The sequence below is a fragment of the Hypanus sabinus genome, chromosome 22 (assembly GCF_030144855.1).
Source record: "Hypanus sabinus isolate sHypSab1 chromosome 22, sHypSab1.hap1, whole genome shotgun sequence".
Classification (NCBI taxonomy): Eukaryota; Metazoa; Chordata; class Chondrichthyes; order Myliobatiformes; family Dasyatidae; genus Hypanus; species Hypanus sabinus.
In genome coordinates this window covers 14,923,508-14,939,829 of record NC_082727.1, presented here as the reverse complement: position 1 = coordinate 14,939,829, position 16,322 = coordinate 14,923,508, and the positions used below count along the sequence as shown (strand labels likewise).

The 16,322-nt window shown below is 46.0% G+C and overlaps 1 protein-coding gene across 7 annotated transcripts in view; it reads right to left on the bottom strand.

Moving 5' to 3' along the window:
• Positions 1–16,322, bottom strand: part of LOC132379349 (Kv channel-interacting protein 2-like) — a 523,353-nt gene that overhangs the window by 46,404 nt on the left and 460,627 nt on the right. For 2 of the 7 annotated variants that reach the window (XM_059947089.1, XM_059947088.1), the window contains exon 2: positions 3,563–3,624. The exons of the other annotated variants lie outside the window; for them this stretch is intronic. In XM_059947089.1, coding sequence (XP_059803072.1) covers positions 3,563–3,587 — 25 coding nt within the window. In that variant the 5' untranslated portion in view covers positions 3,588–3,624. The remainder of the gene's footprint in view (positions 1–3,562; positions 3,625–16,322) is intronic. 7 annotated transcript variants of the gene reach the window in all.

The following is a 16,322-nucleotide window of genomic DNA, read 5'->3' as shown; positions in this document are numbered from 1 at the left end:
ATGAGTGGCCTCTGTAACGTGGGCTGATAGCTCTGCTCCCCTGTGGAAACTGGAAGCAAACAGATCAGGAATCTTTGGTGACATGGTTCTCACCCACCAGAGCTCATTACACGGTATAAAATGCCCAGGAGTATTTGAAAGCCAGCACACTCTAAAACCCAACATTTCAAGGAACACCAAACACAACTTGTCTTCAAAGATTGAAACTCTCAAAACCCGTCCTTTCAGTAAATTGGTTTCTATCAGTCTGGTTTTACGTCCATAAATCTTTATTCCCTTTCCTCCTCTTTCAAGGCCTTGCTGGGGGTAGGAAGGGCAATGTTGTGGGACACTGTCCAGTAACCCTGTGTTAGGGTTTAGGTAACAAGGTCACTCAAACTATTCAGAATTGGAGGGCTTTGTACTCAAGTACTACGATCCTTCTAAACTTCTGGGCTTTATCCCCTGAAATTCAAGAAGCCCTATCATCGCATACTCTCAGAGATTAAAAGGGCTTAAGTTCAAGAATGAAAACTGTTTCTATATATTGAGAAATCTGGGACAAGTGAACAAAGCCGAAAGCTTGGAGCCACGATGTCAGATGCGAAATTCAGAAATCGTACACTTGAAGCACCTGGTGGAGATGGAGACTGACCCACAAATAGGGGCTTTTCTCTTTGGAGTGAGGGAGGCTGAGAGAGAGAGAGGTGACTCTCTCGAGGTGAACAAGGTAATAAGAGGCATAGACTGAGAGGACAGCCAGCGACTCCTTCCCAGGATGGAAATCCAGAAATTGATGAGAAGGGCATAATGTTAAGGTGATTGGAGGAAAGTATACGGGGAGGGGCAGGGTTGTCAGAGGTAGGTTTTTTTTACACAGAGGGAGATAGTTCTATGAAGAGCCCTGCCAGGGGTGGTGATAGATGCAGATACACAGAATATAGAACATAGAAATCTATAACACATTACATGCCTTTCAGCCCACAATGTTATGCCAACCACATAACCTACTCTCGAAACGGCCTAGAGTTTTCCTAGTGCATAGCCCTCTATTTTTCTAAGCTCCATGTACCTTTAGGAGGCTCTTAAAAAATCCTATTGTATCCACTTCCACCACTGCCATCTGCAGTGCATTCCAGGCACCCACCACTATCTGTGTGAAAAACTTACCCCTGTCATCCCCTCGGTACCTATTTCCAAACACTTTAAAATTATGCCTCTTCGTGTTAGCCACTACAGCCCTAGGAAAAAGCCTCTGGCTATCCACACGATCAATGCCCCTTATCATCTTATATACCTCTATCAGGTCACCTCTCATCCTCCGTCGCTCCAAGGAGAAACAGCCAAGTTCACTCAACCTATTCTCATAAAGTGCACCCTCCAATCCAGGCAACAACCTTGTCGATCTCCTCTGCACTCTCTCTATAGTATCCACATCCTTCCTGTAGTGAGGTGACCAGAACTGAACTGAGCACTCCAAGTGGGGTCTGACCAAGGTATTATATCGCTGTAACATTACCTCCCAGCTCTTGAACTCAATCCCATGGTTGATGAATGCCAACACACCATATACCTTCTCAACAACACCGTCAACCTGCTCAGCAGCTTTGAGAGTCCTGTGCACATGAACCCCAAGATCTCTCAGATCCTCCACATTGCCAAGGGTCTTACCATTAATATGATATTCTGTCTTCAAATATGACCTACCAAAATGAACCACTTCACACTTAACTGGGTTGAAGTCCAGCTGCCACTTCTCAGCCCAATTCTGCATCATATCGATGTCCTGCTGTAACCTCTGACAACCCCGGAGACTATCCACATCACCCCTAACCTTTGTGTCATCAGCAAACTTACTAATCCACCCTTCTACTTCTTCATCCAGGTCATTTATAAAAATCCCAGAACAGATCCCTAATAACACCACTGGTCACTGACCTCCAGGCAGAAAATGAACCATCTGCAACCACACTTTGCCTTCTGTGGGCAAGCCAACTTTGGATCCATAAAGCAAGGTCTCCTTGGTTCCCATGACTCCTTACTTTCTGAAGAAGCCTTGCATGGGGAACCTTATCAAATGTCTTACTGAAATCCATATACACTACATCCACTGCTCTACCTTCATCAATGCGTTTTATTTCTTCCTCAAAGAATTCAATCAGGCTCGTAAGGCACAGCCTGCCCTTGACAAAGCCATGCTGACTAGCCCTAATCAGATTATGTCTCTCCAAATGCTCATTAATCCTGCCTCTCAGGATCTTCTCCATCAACTTGCCCACCACTGAAGTCGGACTCACTAGTCTATAATTTTCTGGGCTATCTCTACTCCTTTTCTTGAACAAGGGAACAACATTTGCAACCCTCCAATCCTCCGTAACTTCTCCCATCCCTGCTGATGACGCAAAGATCATTGCAAGAGGCTCAGGAATCTCCTCCCTTGCTTCACATAGTAGCCTGGGGTATATCTCATCTGGTCCTGGTGACTTATCCAACTTGATGCTTTTCAAAAGCTCCAGCACATCCTCTTTCTTAATGCCTATATGCTCAAGCGTTTCAGTCCGCTGTAAGTCATCCCCACAATTGCCAAGGTCTTTTTCCCTGGTGAATACTGAAGCAAAGAATTCATTAAGTACGTTAGGGGTAGTTAAGAAACTCATGGAAAAACAGACGGCTATGTGGGAGGGAAGGGTTAGATTAATCTTAGAGTAGGTTAAAAGGTTGGTGCAACATCGTGGGTCAAAGGATCTGAATTAAGCCACACCGCTCTATGTCTCATGTTCTGTGTACCACTTCTCGAGGAAAAGAGGGAGGTGAGTGGGTGGCAAAATATATGCAGTAAAAGATACGGCACAAAGAAACATTAATAAACAGAATTCAAATCCTGAAATTGGTGACACAGTTAGAGAGGGTGATGAAGAACACACATGACATGCTTACCTTCATGGGTTGAGTCACAGAATATAAAAATTGGGATGTTATGCTGCAACTTTGTAAAATGCTTACTAAACCGCAAGATATCATGTGCAGTTCTGGTCACCTGCTTTAGGAAGGATTTGATTACAGTGGAAGGAGTGTAGAGGAATTGATGTTGGATGCTGCCTGGATTGAAGGGCTTTAATACGGGACGAGGCTGGATTTGTTATGGTGTTGGATAGGGCGGCGTAATGCTGTAACGGCATCAGTCATCGCCAGTCGGGGTCCAATTCCTGCCACGGTTTGTAAGGAGTTTGTACGTGCTCCTCAGAACCGCACAGGTTTCCTCCTACATTCCAAAGCTGTACCGTTTGGGTTAGTAAGTTGTGGGCGTGCCGTGCTGGTGCTGGAAGCGTGGCAACACTTGTGGGCTGCCTCCAGAACAATCCTCGCTGATTTGCTTTGACACAAACAACCAATTTCACTGTACATTTCAATGTAGGTATGTCAAATAAAGCTAATCTTTAATCCTTGTTCACCTTGGGGTGAATAGGGTTGAGAGGCATACATACAAAATTGCGAAGGCACTAGTGGGGTAGATCGTTTAGTTCTAATTCTTGAATTGTAGTTTCTTTATTTTGCTTAAATTTATTTAATGCCTTCCACTTACCATATTGAACAAAACTATCTGTCATTTAGCTTCGTCGCCAGTCCTCGAACCTGGGCCCTAAACTGGCATCAGAGAGAGAGAGAAAGTGAAGTAAAGGTATTCTGGGCTGAGAGTCTGCGGGGCTGGGGTGCAATGTCCGCATGTTCAGAGCTGTTGGTTGGAGGTCCAGGGGCAGCCTGTCCTGGGGTTGGAGGTCTTTATGTGTGTCTGAGTGGGTGGATGGGCGGCAGGGTGCTGAAAGGGGTTTGTTCTGATGCTGTCGGTGGTGTACTGCGTATGTGGTGAGCAATCTACGCTGGCGTCCGAATGTTTGGCGACGCACACCTAGATTGTGTTGGTTATTAGCGCAAATTCCACATTTCACAGTAGTACATGTGATAGATCTGAATCTATTTCATGTTGGAGAATTAACGTTACTCATTAGCACCACACACTGGCACGGTGTGGAACTGCAGCTTTAACCGCCCACTTGACTCTGCATTGGTTGGAGCTGGTTGGCTGACCGGGAGAAGGGAGACAAGGAGGAGAAAAATATTTAATCCTAATGTAGAACTTTTGGTGCAAAAGTGCCCACTGCTGGGACACTAACGAGAGACTGTAGCTTCCTCTTAACGATACAACCAGAGACTGACAGAAACACACTTCACTGAAGTAGTGATAAAGCAAACCAGTCAACCGCATGCAGCAAGCAGATATTTCAATGACAAGATGCGATAACAAGATCTTGGTATTCTTTGGCATGTTCCTCTTTCACACGGAACTCAAGCAGGGTGCTTTGCTGGCCGCTGTTTTTTTTGGGCATGCAGACAGAAAGTCGGAGACAACAAGAAACATGAAGCCGAAAGACGAAAAGAAAAGCAGAGAAATCATTTTGCTGCCAACAAGAGCTGATGAAACAGGCTCATCCACTCAAACTTAACTAATATCACAGAGTAAACCCCGGTCAGGAGCTGGAGCTGCGAGAGCACCTTGTAGGCTTGTGTCACATGACTATCCCCGATAGCCCCGCCCTCTCTCCTCACCCATTGGTTGCCCAGCTTCATGAAGCCATCGCCAATTGAAAAGCAGGCAGACTGGTTTGAACTCCGAATGGATGCTTTCGATTTTCAATCTAACACCCTTTCAATTCCCGACAACAATATTTTTATAGGATTAATGTGTTGAATTATGATTTCATTTTTTCAATGCTCTTACTGTTTTTTTTGTGTTTTTTCTCTCTGCTGGACCAGAGGTAGGGGAGTGGACTAGAACTGTTCTGGTCTTCTGGAAAGCTGCAGGTGTGTAGCAATTGTAGAATTCGCTCTCCCTACAGATAACAGCAGGATCATGAGAAGATTGGGAAGGTTGTAGTGGTGTAAGGAGGATTTATTCCTCTCAGCTGGAAGGGCATAAATCCTGGACTCTCCATTGTTTCATACTGGGACCACCAAGGAAGGTCTCTGAAGCAGCTGACAAATATTCAGCATTGATTTTAGCTAAAGGGCCTTCTTCTACACCAGAGTAAGTCCGCAAATAAGTGAGAGTGTTGTGGGATCGAAGATTTTTTTTACTTTGTAGACTGTACCTTCCTCAAATTCCCATCCTGACCGTTCAAGCTGCCTTTAGTAGCTAATGGTTTTCCTCCGTAAACTAATAACGTGAAGAATCTCATCTCTGGCCATCTTGCTTTATCGGTCAGTCACATTTGGAGTATTGTGTTCACTTTATTGTATGAACGATGTGGAAACTTTGGAGAGGGTGCGGAAGAGATTCACCAGGACGCTGGATTAGAGACGGTAAGGTATGAGGAGTGTTGGAGGCTTCTCGTTACCACCATCAGGGAGGAGGTACAGGAGCCTGAAGTACTTTAGGAATAGCTTCTTCCCCTCCTCCATCTCTGAATGGACAATGGACCCCAGTACATTTTTGCTCTCGTGTTGCACTACTTAGTTAATTTATTTTTATATCATTATTTCTAATTTATAGTATTTTTGTATTGCACTGCTCGGCTGCTGCAAAACAACAGATTCCATGCCATACAGATTGTCCGCGATATTAAACCTGATTTTCATTCTGAAATGACGAATACCAGAGGATATGCATTTCAGGCAGGAGGGGGAAAGATTAAAGATGTATGGGGTAAGATTTTTTTTATGCAGTCTGTTTGGGTGCCTGGAACGGGTTGCCAGGAGAAGTGGTGGAAGCAGATACAGAAATGATATTCAAGAGACATTTAGGCAGGAGCATGAACAGGCAGGGAATGGACTGGGTAGAGGTAGCAGTGCCATTTAATTTGGCACTGTGTTTGGCACATGCTGAATCAAAGGGTCTTTTCCTGTGATGTACTGTTCTGTGTTCTAGAGACACTGGTGTAAGAGTAGACAAGACCATAAGAATTGGAGAAGAGTTAGGCCATTCATCCTATCCACTTCCTATGATTAACTAGTACCACAGAGACAACCCCAGTCAGGAGGAGGGGCTGCCATCTCCAGTACTCTGGAGGACTGTTCCCACAGCTATCTGCCCCTGATAGTCCCGCCCTCCCTCCATGATGCCAGAACCAATTGAAAAGTATACAAACCTCTTTGTACTCCAATTGGGACACTTCTGATTGTCAATCAAGTAGCTCCACCATTCAATCATGGCTGATTCATTATCCCTCTCTACCCCATTTTCTTGCCTTCTCCCCAAAACCTTTGATGTCCTTCCTAATCAAATACCTATTCGCATCCACTTTATACTTAATGATATGGGCTCTGTAGCCTTCTGTGGCAATGAGTTCCACAGATTCACCACCCTCTGGCTGAAGAAATTCCTTCTTATCCCTGTTCTAAAGGGACATCCTTCTGTTCTGAGACTGTACCCTCTCTCAACACAGGAAATATCCTCTCCGCATCCACTCTGTCTGGGCCTTTCAATATCTGATAGGTTTCAATAAGATTCTCTCCCATTCTTCTAAACTCCAGTGAGTATAGGCCCAGAGCCACCAACATTCCTCATACATAAAACTTATCATTCTTGTGAACCTCCTCTGGACCCTCTCCACATCCTTTTTTAGATATGGGCCCAAAACTGCTCACAGTAATCCAAATGCAGTCTGGCCAATGCTTTATTGCCTATTTATGGCCTGTGTGTTTAGGAGCTGCTGGGTGGTAGCAGCAGGATGCACAATAACATAGTAGTTAGTGCTATGCTATTACAGCTTGAGGCATCAGAGTTTGGAGTTCAATGCTGGTGTCCTCTGTAAGGAGTTTCTATGTCCTTCCTGTGAAATGCACGGGTTTCCTTTGGGAGCTCCAGTTTCCTCCCACAGTTCAAAGTCTTGTTAGCAGGTTAAGGGTCATTGTAAATCATCCCGTGACTCGCCTAGTGTGGAATCGGTGAGTTGTTGGTGGTGTGGCTCCAAATTCCGCTCTGTACTGCTAAGTAAATAAAATAAAGCCACAAAGAAGGTGGTGACTGAGAGTGGGGCAGGTCCAACCAGATGGGTTGGAGCAGACAGCATGGGACAATCATGGAGGATGATGGACAACTGAGGGGAAAGGAATGATCTGAACGAGACTGGTGGTGTGAAACCTCAAGAGACAAGGTGCCATAGTTCTCTGCAATTGTCATAGAAGATCTTTGCAACAGCTATCCAATTAATCCCATCTCATAGATCACACAGCATGGAAATATGACCTTCAGCCCATCAGGTTTCCATCTATGATTGTCCCATTTGCTTGTGTCTCTTTCCTATCCACTTACCTGTCCAAATTCTTTTAGATGTGGTTAATGTACCTGCCTTATCCACTCACTGTGGCGGCTCATTCCACATACTGACCACTCACGGGGTGAAAAAGTCACCCCTTGCATTCCTCTTTAATTGCTCCCCTCTACTCCTGAACCTAAGCCCTCTATTTGTGATTCCCCTAAACCTAGACAAAAAGAGGTTGGGGAATAAAGCACAGAAACAGGCCCTTCAGCCCAACCTATGCATGCTGATCCCATCTACAGTAAACCATACTCCCCTGCTCTAGTCCACCAGGGTCGGTAGGTTAATTGGCCAGTGTAATCTTCCACTGAGCGGTAGAATCGGGAGGGAGATGATGGGAGAATGAAATGGACTGAATGTAAATGGGTGGTTGATGAAGCAGAGTTCTCAGCATCATCTATCTGTCAATCTACCTTTTTTAATTTGCCTTCTTCTCTACATTGGTTGTTTGCTGGTCTTTTTAAGTCTAGTTTTCATAAATTGTATTGTATTTCTTTATTTCCCTGTGAACATTTGCAATAAAATGAATTTCAGGGCAGTATATGGTAATAGATACATAGTTCTGTAATAAAGTTACTTTGACTCATAGCCACACAGCTCTCTGTGAAGAGAAATCCCTACAACCAGATCTTTGTCTTGAAACTGCATCCCCTGAAAGACTGGGACTTTTTTCCCATGGAATTGCAGGAGGCAGGCGGGGGGTGGGGGGGTGACCCTATGGCAGTACATAAAATCAAGAGGGACATGAATGAAATGGACAGCTCAGGTTTAAGAGAGGAAAGATGAGCTTTATTTGTCACATGTACATTGAAACAGAGTTGTTTGCATCAGTGGCAAGTGTCGCCATGAATCTGGTGCCAACATAGCACCCCTACAACTTACTAAAGCTAACCTTTGCATGTTTGGAATGGGGGAGGAAACTCGGGCATCTGAAGGAAACCCACACGGTCATGAGGCGAGCGTGCAAACTCCTCACGGACAGTGGCGGAAATTGAACCCCAGTCGCTGGCACTGTAAAGTGCTGCGCTAACTGCTACGGCACCGTACCACTGCCCCGGGGTCGGGGAAGGTCATAAGCAGAGGGCATAGGTTTAAGGTGAGGGGAGAAAGATTTAAAAGTGACCTGAGGGAAATCTTTCTCCACAGAGAAGGAGGTGGATATACAGACTGAGGAGAGAGTAGAGACAGGTACGATAGGTGTTTAAAAGTAACGTGGATAGGAAAAGTTCAGATAGATATGGGACAATAGAACTAACTCAGATAGACATTCTGGACAGCGCTGATGAGCTGGGCCAAAAGGTCTGTTTCTGTGCGATATAATCTATGAGCTTGACCCTGTATTTTTTCTTCCTCCAGTTCATTACTGAATTCTCTTCTGAAAGGTGCAGTGATATCTCCTTCTGCAGTACTGCCCTTTCCTGGATTGTATAAATAGTAATCAGTTAACCGGGGCAGAAGGTACATCTCTGGCCACTGGTGTGAGGGTATTGGCTAAGGTCATCAGTTGGAATGGGGCAGGGATGGGGTGATCAGTCCCAACTCCCCACAGTCAAATAACAGGTCATTATTTGGGGTGAAGGGGGTCCCATCAACCAAACACTTTTGCCCTTTGCTCTGAGAGTGGACACTGTCCTCCATACTGATACCCCTCATCCTCCCCAAAGACCATTTCTCATTGGTCTGCTCTCCTTTGATGATGGCCGCCTCTCGCAAAGCTGTTCAAGCAAGGGGTGCCTCACATGTAAGGCATGGCTTTGCATTTTTACATGATGTTGAAATGAAATGAAACCACTGATCTGGCAGGAAGAATAGGAGGTTCGCCAGGATTTTCCCTTCCCATAACTGTTGTCCCTCCTAGATCCCATCCCACCTTCTCCCCTTGCAGCCTTGAGTCAACCATTTTACTATGGACTGCGTACTCTGAAGCCTCAGTAGAACATAGAACAGTATGGCACACTACAGCCCCTTCAGCCCACGATGTTGTGCTGACCTTTAACCTGCTTTAAGATCAGTCTAACCCTCCCCCCACCACATAGCCCTTTCAAACATGAGCCCATCTAAGAGTTACTTATGCGTCACTAAGGCATTGGGCTCCACCATTACCTCTACCAGTACGTTTCATGCACCCACTATTCTCTGTGTAAAAAACCCACCTTGGACTTCCCCCCCATACTTGCCTCCAATCACCTTAAAATTATGCCCCCCATATCAGCCATTTCCACCTCGGGAGAAAGTCTCTGGCTGTCCACTTGATCTATGCCTTTTACCATCTTCTACACCTCAATCAAGTCATCTCTGATCCTCCTTCACTCCAAAGAGAAAAGTCCTAGCTTGCTCTACCTATCGTCATAAGACATGCTCTCTGATCCAGTCAGTGTCTTGGTGTATCTACTCTGCACCCTCTCTAAAGCTTCCTCATGCTTCCTATATTGAGGTGATCGGAGCTGAACGCAATACTTGACGTGTGGTCTAATCGGAGTTTTATAGAGCTGCAACATCACCTCACCAAACTCAATCCCCTGACTAATGAAGGGCAATGTACCCAATGCCTTCTTAACCACCCAATCAACCTGCTGCAGCAACTGTGAGGGATCCATGTACGTGGACCCCAAGATCACTCTGTTCCTCCACACTGCTAAGGATCCTGCCATTAACCCTCTGTTCTGCCTTCCAGTTTGGCCTTCCAAAGTGAATCAGTTCATGTTTCCAGTTTGAATTCCATCTGCCACTTCTCAGCCCAGCTCTTCATCTTATCAATGTCCGGTTGTAGCCTACGACAACATCTACACTGCCCATCATACCACCAACCTTTGTATCAGCTACAAACACACCCATTGTCTTCCTCATCCAAGTCACTTATAAATATCACAACAAGCAGGGGTCCCAGAACAGCTCCCTGCAGAATATCACTGGTCACAGACTTCCAAGCAAGAACATGCTCCATGACTGTGCCTTCTGTGGGAAAGCCAATTCTGATCCCATGCAGCCAGGTTTCCCAGGACCTCATGCCTTCTGACTTTTAGAATGAGCATACATGGGGAAGGAACTTTGTCAAGTGCTTCACTAAATCCATCTGCATCACATCCACTGCACTACCTTCAGTAAAAAGGCAACTTGCACCAAACAATATTCTTCCCTCCTCTCAGGCAACCCTTAGCTTCCCCATCACTGCACATATAGAACATAAAACACAGAAGAGTACAGCACAGTAAAGGCCCTTCGGCCCACAATATTGTGCCAACCCTCTAACCTACTCCAAGGTCAATATAACCCTTCCATCCCTCACAGCTCTCTATTTTTCCTTTCATCAATGTGCACATGGCACGTGGCCAAGTGATTACTAGGTCACTAGATCTGAAGGTCGCTAGTTCGAGCCTGGGCTGAGGCTGTGTGTGTGTCCTTGAGCATGGCACTTAACCACACATTGCTCTGCGATGACACCGGTGCCAAGCTGTATCAGCCCTTGCCCTTCCCTTGGACAACATTGGTGGTGTGGAGAGGGGAGACTTGCAGCTTGGGCAACTGCCGGTCTCCCATTAAAAAAACCTTGCTCAGGCTTGTGCCCTGGAAACTCTCCAAGGCACAAATCCATGGTCTATCGAGACTAACGGAGCCTACACTAATCAAACCTACACTACTACACTACATGTGCACAAGAGCTTAATGTATCTGCCTCTACTACTACCCTCAGTAGAACATTCCCCACCCATCAGACTTTGTGTTAAGAAAAACCTACCTCTAACATGCTTCCTATATTTTTCTCAAATCTCCTTAAAGTCATACCCTGTCGTAATAGCCATTTTCACCGGGGGATAAAACAGCTCTGGCTGTCCATTTGATCTATGCCCTTTATCTTGTACACCTCAGTCAAGTCACCTCTCATTCTCCTTCACTTCAAAAGGAAAAAAAACCTGGCTCACTCAACCTTAGCTCATTAAACATACTCTGTAATTGAGAAAGCATCCTAATAATTCTGCTCTGCAGCTTCAGATAAGCATCCCAAAACCTCCCTCATTCCCATCCTCTTCAACCGGTTCTGGCCGCCAGTCCGAATGCCTCCTTCAGTGTCCAGGTCAACGAAAAGTGCTCCTGTGAAATTTGCTTTCGTTGCTTTAAAGGAGCTATGTAAATGCAAATTGTTGTTGTTGGTTCCTGAGTAGTGGAGAGGTAGTGATGGGTGGACAGAGGGCGAAGGGGACAGCAAATCACTGAAGAGGTTAAGGGTAGGGATAGAGGGGACAACAACAAATGCAGGTTATGAAACTTTGAGAGAGGGAGAGAGAGAGAGTCAGGAATGAATTAACAGACTGGACGAATGATAAATGTGCAAGTAGAAACGAGTGATAACAAATGTACTGAGGGAAAGAGTAAAATTGAGACTAACAGAGAAATAGCGAGAGGAAGAAATGGGGAGAAAGGGAGAGAGGAATAACAGGACAAATACGTTTGATAGACAGAAAAACACCTGGGGAAATCCTTAGCTAGAAGGGAGGTGAGGAGCTGAGGTTGACCTGAGTGATTCATCTGTTTGCTTCTCTGCTGATGAAGCCAGGTGTATACAAAGACTAATACAAGGTGACCAGTAGGGTACTGGGGTGGAACAAGCTAGACATTTTACAGCCAGGCAGTTCAATAATATTGTAAGCATTCATGCACACATTTCCTTCAGCTCATCTGAGCCACATGCAGTCACAGAAACACTGGCAAAGGCCTTTGCTGTCCAGGCTTATAGATACAGGTTAATTTTGCCGTGGTTATAACCATCTCCTTTTGGTGTTTGCTGGGGCTCACTGGGATTTCACGGTACCGGCTTCGAATCCCACCCTAGCAACGAGTCCTGAACAGTGGAAGTGTTGTCTTTCAGAGAGGAGATTAAACCAGGGTTGGTAGCTCTACCAGGTTAATACCAATGATATAAAAGCTGTACTTTGAAGGCAGAGTTGTCAGTTTTAGGGCCAATATTTATTCCTTCTGCCATGTCACTAAAACCCATGATCCGGCTATGTCCTCTGGCTGTTTATGGGAACCTTCTGTGCACAAATTAGCCTCATAAATTCAGCCATTTTAACAGTAATGATACATCATAAAACCCTCTGTGCTTGTTTTACCCTCCATACGAGAGAGAGTTAGAGAGAGAGAGGAGAGAAAGATAGATAGAGACAGACAGGGAGGGAGATAGAGAGAGTTAGAGAGAGAGAGAGAGAGAGAAAGTTAGAGAGAGAGAGTGAGAGAGAGAGTTAGAGAGAGTGAGCGGGAGAGAGTTAGAGAGAGTGAGAGAGAGGGGGAGAGAGAGAGAGTTAGAGAGAGAGAGAGAGAGAGAGAGAGAGAGGGAGAGAGAGTTAGAGAGAGAGAGAGAGAGAGGGAGAGAGAGTTAGAGAGAGAGAGTGAGAGAGAGATTAGAGAGAGGGAGAGAGTGAGTTAGAGAGAGAGAGAGATAAATATGTTCCTTTGTCAAAACACACTCAGTGGCCACTTTACTAGGTACACCTCTACACCTACTCGTTAATGCAATGACCTAATCACGTGGCAACAGTCCAACAGTCCAGTGTATAAAAGCACACAGACATGGTCATGAGGTTCAGTTGTTGTTCAGCCCAAGCAACAGAATGGGGAAGAAATGTGTGGCTGTAGAATGATTGTTGGTGCCAGATGGTTTGTGTATCTCAGAAACTGCTGGTCTCCTGGGGCGCACAACAGTCTCCAGGGTTTACAGAGAATGGCAAGAACAACAAGAAAAACAAACAATATGGTGAGTGGCAGTTCTGTGGGAAAAAAATGCTTTGTTCGAAAGAGGGGTCAGAGGATAATGGCCAGGCTGGTTCAAAGCGACAGTAACTCTAATAACCAAACTGTTACCACTGTGGTGTGCAGAAGAGCATCTCTGAGCACACAACACATTGAAACTTGAAGTGGATGGGCTACAGCAGCAGAAAACCACAGACATACAGGAGATAGCTAATAAAGTGGCCACCGAGTGTAAATTATTCTTTAGAAAAGTCAAGGGCACATCAATTAAATTGGCCCCACAGCTCCCGGTCATCCTTCTTGCCACGGATTGTTACACAACTCTCAGATACCAAGAACACAGTCACTAATCCTGGACTCAACTCATTCAGTGTCCTTTTTGAAATTATATCAACAAATTCTCCCTGAATATCAGAAATAATTGAACACAGAAGGATTATATCATTCTAGTATTGTTAACCAACAGTGCTTATGTTCATTGATAATTAGTGACTGAACGTCATATGCTTCACTAATTGTTCATTGTTATTTTTGCGAATGTGGCAAATTTCATTTGCATTTTACACAATATCTGCTTTGGAGAGATCTGCTTAGTCATGGCCCTCCATGACTAAATTCTCCAAAAAAAGGAGACAACTAAATCTCAGGAACCCTTCAACATCAGGATCCTTCCCTGGTCTGGGCATAGTAAACTAGGGAAACAAAGAGTTGGCAGTTACCAGAAACACTCTACAAAGTATGTCGCTCCTCACACACTCCCCGGACAGGGACAGCACGGGTTAGATACAGAGTGAATCTCCCTCTACACTGTCCCATCACACACTCCCAGGACAGGGACAGCACGGGTTAGATACAGAGTGAAGCTCCCTCTACACTGTCCCATCACACACTCCCAGGACAGGGACAGCACGGGTTAGATACAGAATGAAGCTCCCTCTACACTGTCCCATCACACACTCCCAGGACAGGGACAGCACGGGTTAGATACAGAGTGAATCTCCCTCTACACTGTCCCATCACACACTCCCAGGACAGGGACAGCACGGGTTAGATACGGAGTGAAGCTCCCTCTGCACTGTCCCATCACACACTCCCAGGACAGGGACAGCACGGGTTAGATACAGAGTGAAGCTCCCTCTACACCGTCCCATCACACACTCCCAGGACAGGGACAGCACGGGTTAGATACAGAGTGAAGCTACCTCTACACTGTCCCATCATACACTCCCAGGACAGGGACAGCACGGGTTAGATACAGAGTGAATCTCCCTCTACACTGTCCCATCACACACTCCAAGGACAGGGACAGCACGGGTTAGATACAGAGTGAAGCTACCTCTACACTGTCCCATCATACACTCCCAGGACAGGGACAGCACGGGTTAGATACAGAGTGAATCTCCCTCTACACTGTTCCATCACACACTCACAGGACAGGGACAGCACGGGTTAGATACAGAGTGAATCTCCCTCTACACTGTCCCATCGCACACTCCCAGGACAGGGACAGCACGGGTTAGATACAGAGTGAATCTCCCTCTACACTGTCCCATCACACACTCCCAGGACAGGGCAGCATGGGTTAGATACAGAGTGAATCTCCCTCTACACTGTCCCATCACACACTCCTAGGACAGGGACAGTATGGGTTAGATAGAGAGTGAATCTCCCTCTACACTGTCCCATCACACACTCACAGGACAGGGACAGTATGGGTTAGATACAGAGTGAACCTCCCTCTACATTATCCCATCTTCTCATTAGATTTCTGTAACCACACATTCCCCTGTCATATTCTGAAACAAATAATGCCACTAACTTTATAATCATAGAAAAATAAATTACTATACAATCCCAAAACTGCCAGAACTCCACCCCCATAATTACACACCCAATATCCAGGAATGACTCCATCTACCGTAGAACCTAATCCCCAAGTGCCTCCACACCCCAGACCAAACAGGGAGAGAGAAGGTGCTATCTGCGGGTGGTGCTGTGATGTAGAGTGATATCCAGTGGTGGGACGTGAGCTGGCTTGGGAAAGGGGAACTGACCAGCTGCAGGAACTGGCGGGTGAGCACTTGTCAAAGCCCTGTGGTACAGCCTGGTGTGGAGCCTGGGAGAACTGTGAGCCAACATGGTCTCCAATGAAAGCTAAGTAACCATACTACAAAGAGGTTCCTTCTGCCGATAGTAATTATTCATGATCCAGGGTTAATTTACATACAGGGAACATGCAATACCTTGCTGTGTAACTCAATGACTGTTCCCAGCAGAGTAGATGGAGATGGAGTCGGATTCTTGCTCCTGACCGCTGTGCCATAGTCCCTGAGCAGAATGTTTGAAAGAGGGCAGTATTCAGCTAAAGTTCTGGACCCAGTTGCAGGAGAAGGTCACTCAAGAGCATGTGCCCTACCTTCAGGATGGGACAGGGTGAATCGCTTCCATTTAGAGAGTAAATGCATTTGGATGTAAGGGGGTAATTAAAGACACAATTTTTTCACCATGAGGAGGGTGAGGTTATCAGGGCTAGGCAAATGTTTGGTTTGGGTGTTATCTCTGCCCCTCACCCTGGAATCTGCTTCCATTCTTCCCCCCCCCCCCACACACACTACTCCCCCGAGGCTGACCCCTGGAATGAACTGAAGATGACACTTACATCTGCCCCTCCTGTGAGTGCGGCTGGGCAGCAGGATGCGAATGGTTTTGAACAGAACTCCAGCCACCTGAGGGGCGAATGCCATTGCGCCAGAACCAAAGGATCAACGCGGTCAGAGAGGATGGCTGGCCCAAGTGCTCTGGTCAGAGGGCAGGCCACATCACCCCCAGCTTACCTCCCTCACTCTCACTCCCTCTCTCTCTCTCACCTCCCTCTCTTGTGCTCTCGCACACTCTTTCCCCCTAACTGCCCCTCTCTCACTCCCCCTTTCTGTCTCTCAACACCCTCATTCTCTTTCACCTCTCCTTATACTTCACTCCTCTTTCCCTCACACACACCCCCTCTCTCACCCTCACTTGCTTTCTCTCTCTTTCCCACACTTCTTTCACACTCTCCACGCTGGATCTCACAATCTGTCACCTTCTTTCCTCGAATACTCTCTGATTCAGTCTCTCCCTCCGCACACTTTTTCCATCACTGTTTCTCTCTCTCTCTCTCTCTCTCTCTATCCACTGCTTCTCTCCATCTATCTCAGCCTATTTGCCTTTCTCTGAGCTACCCTCTGTTATGGTCTTACACAGTGATGGTTTCTCCCACTGCCTGTTGCTTCTCAGTCGCTCACT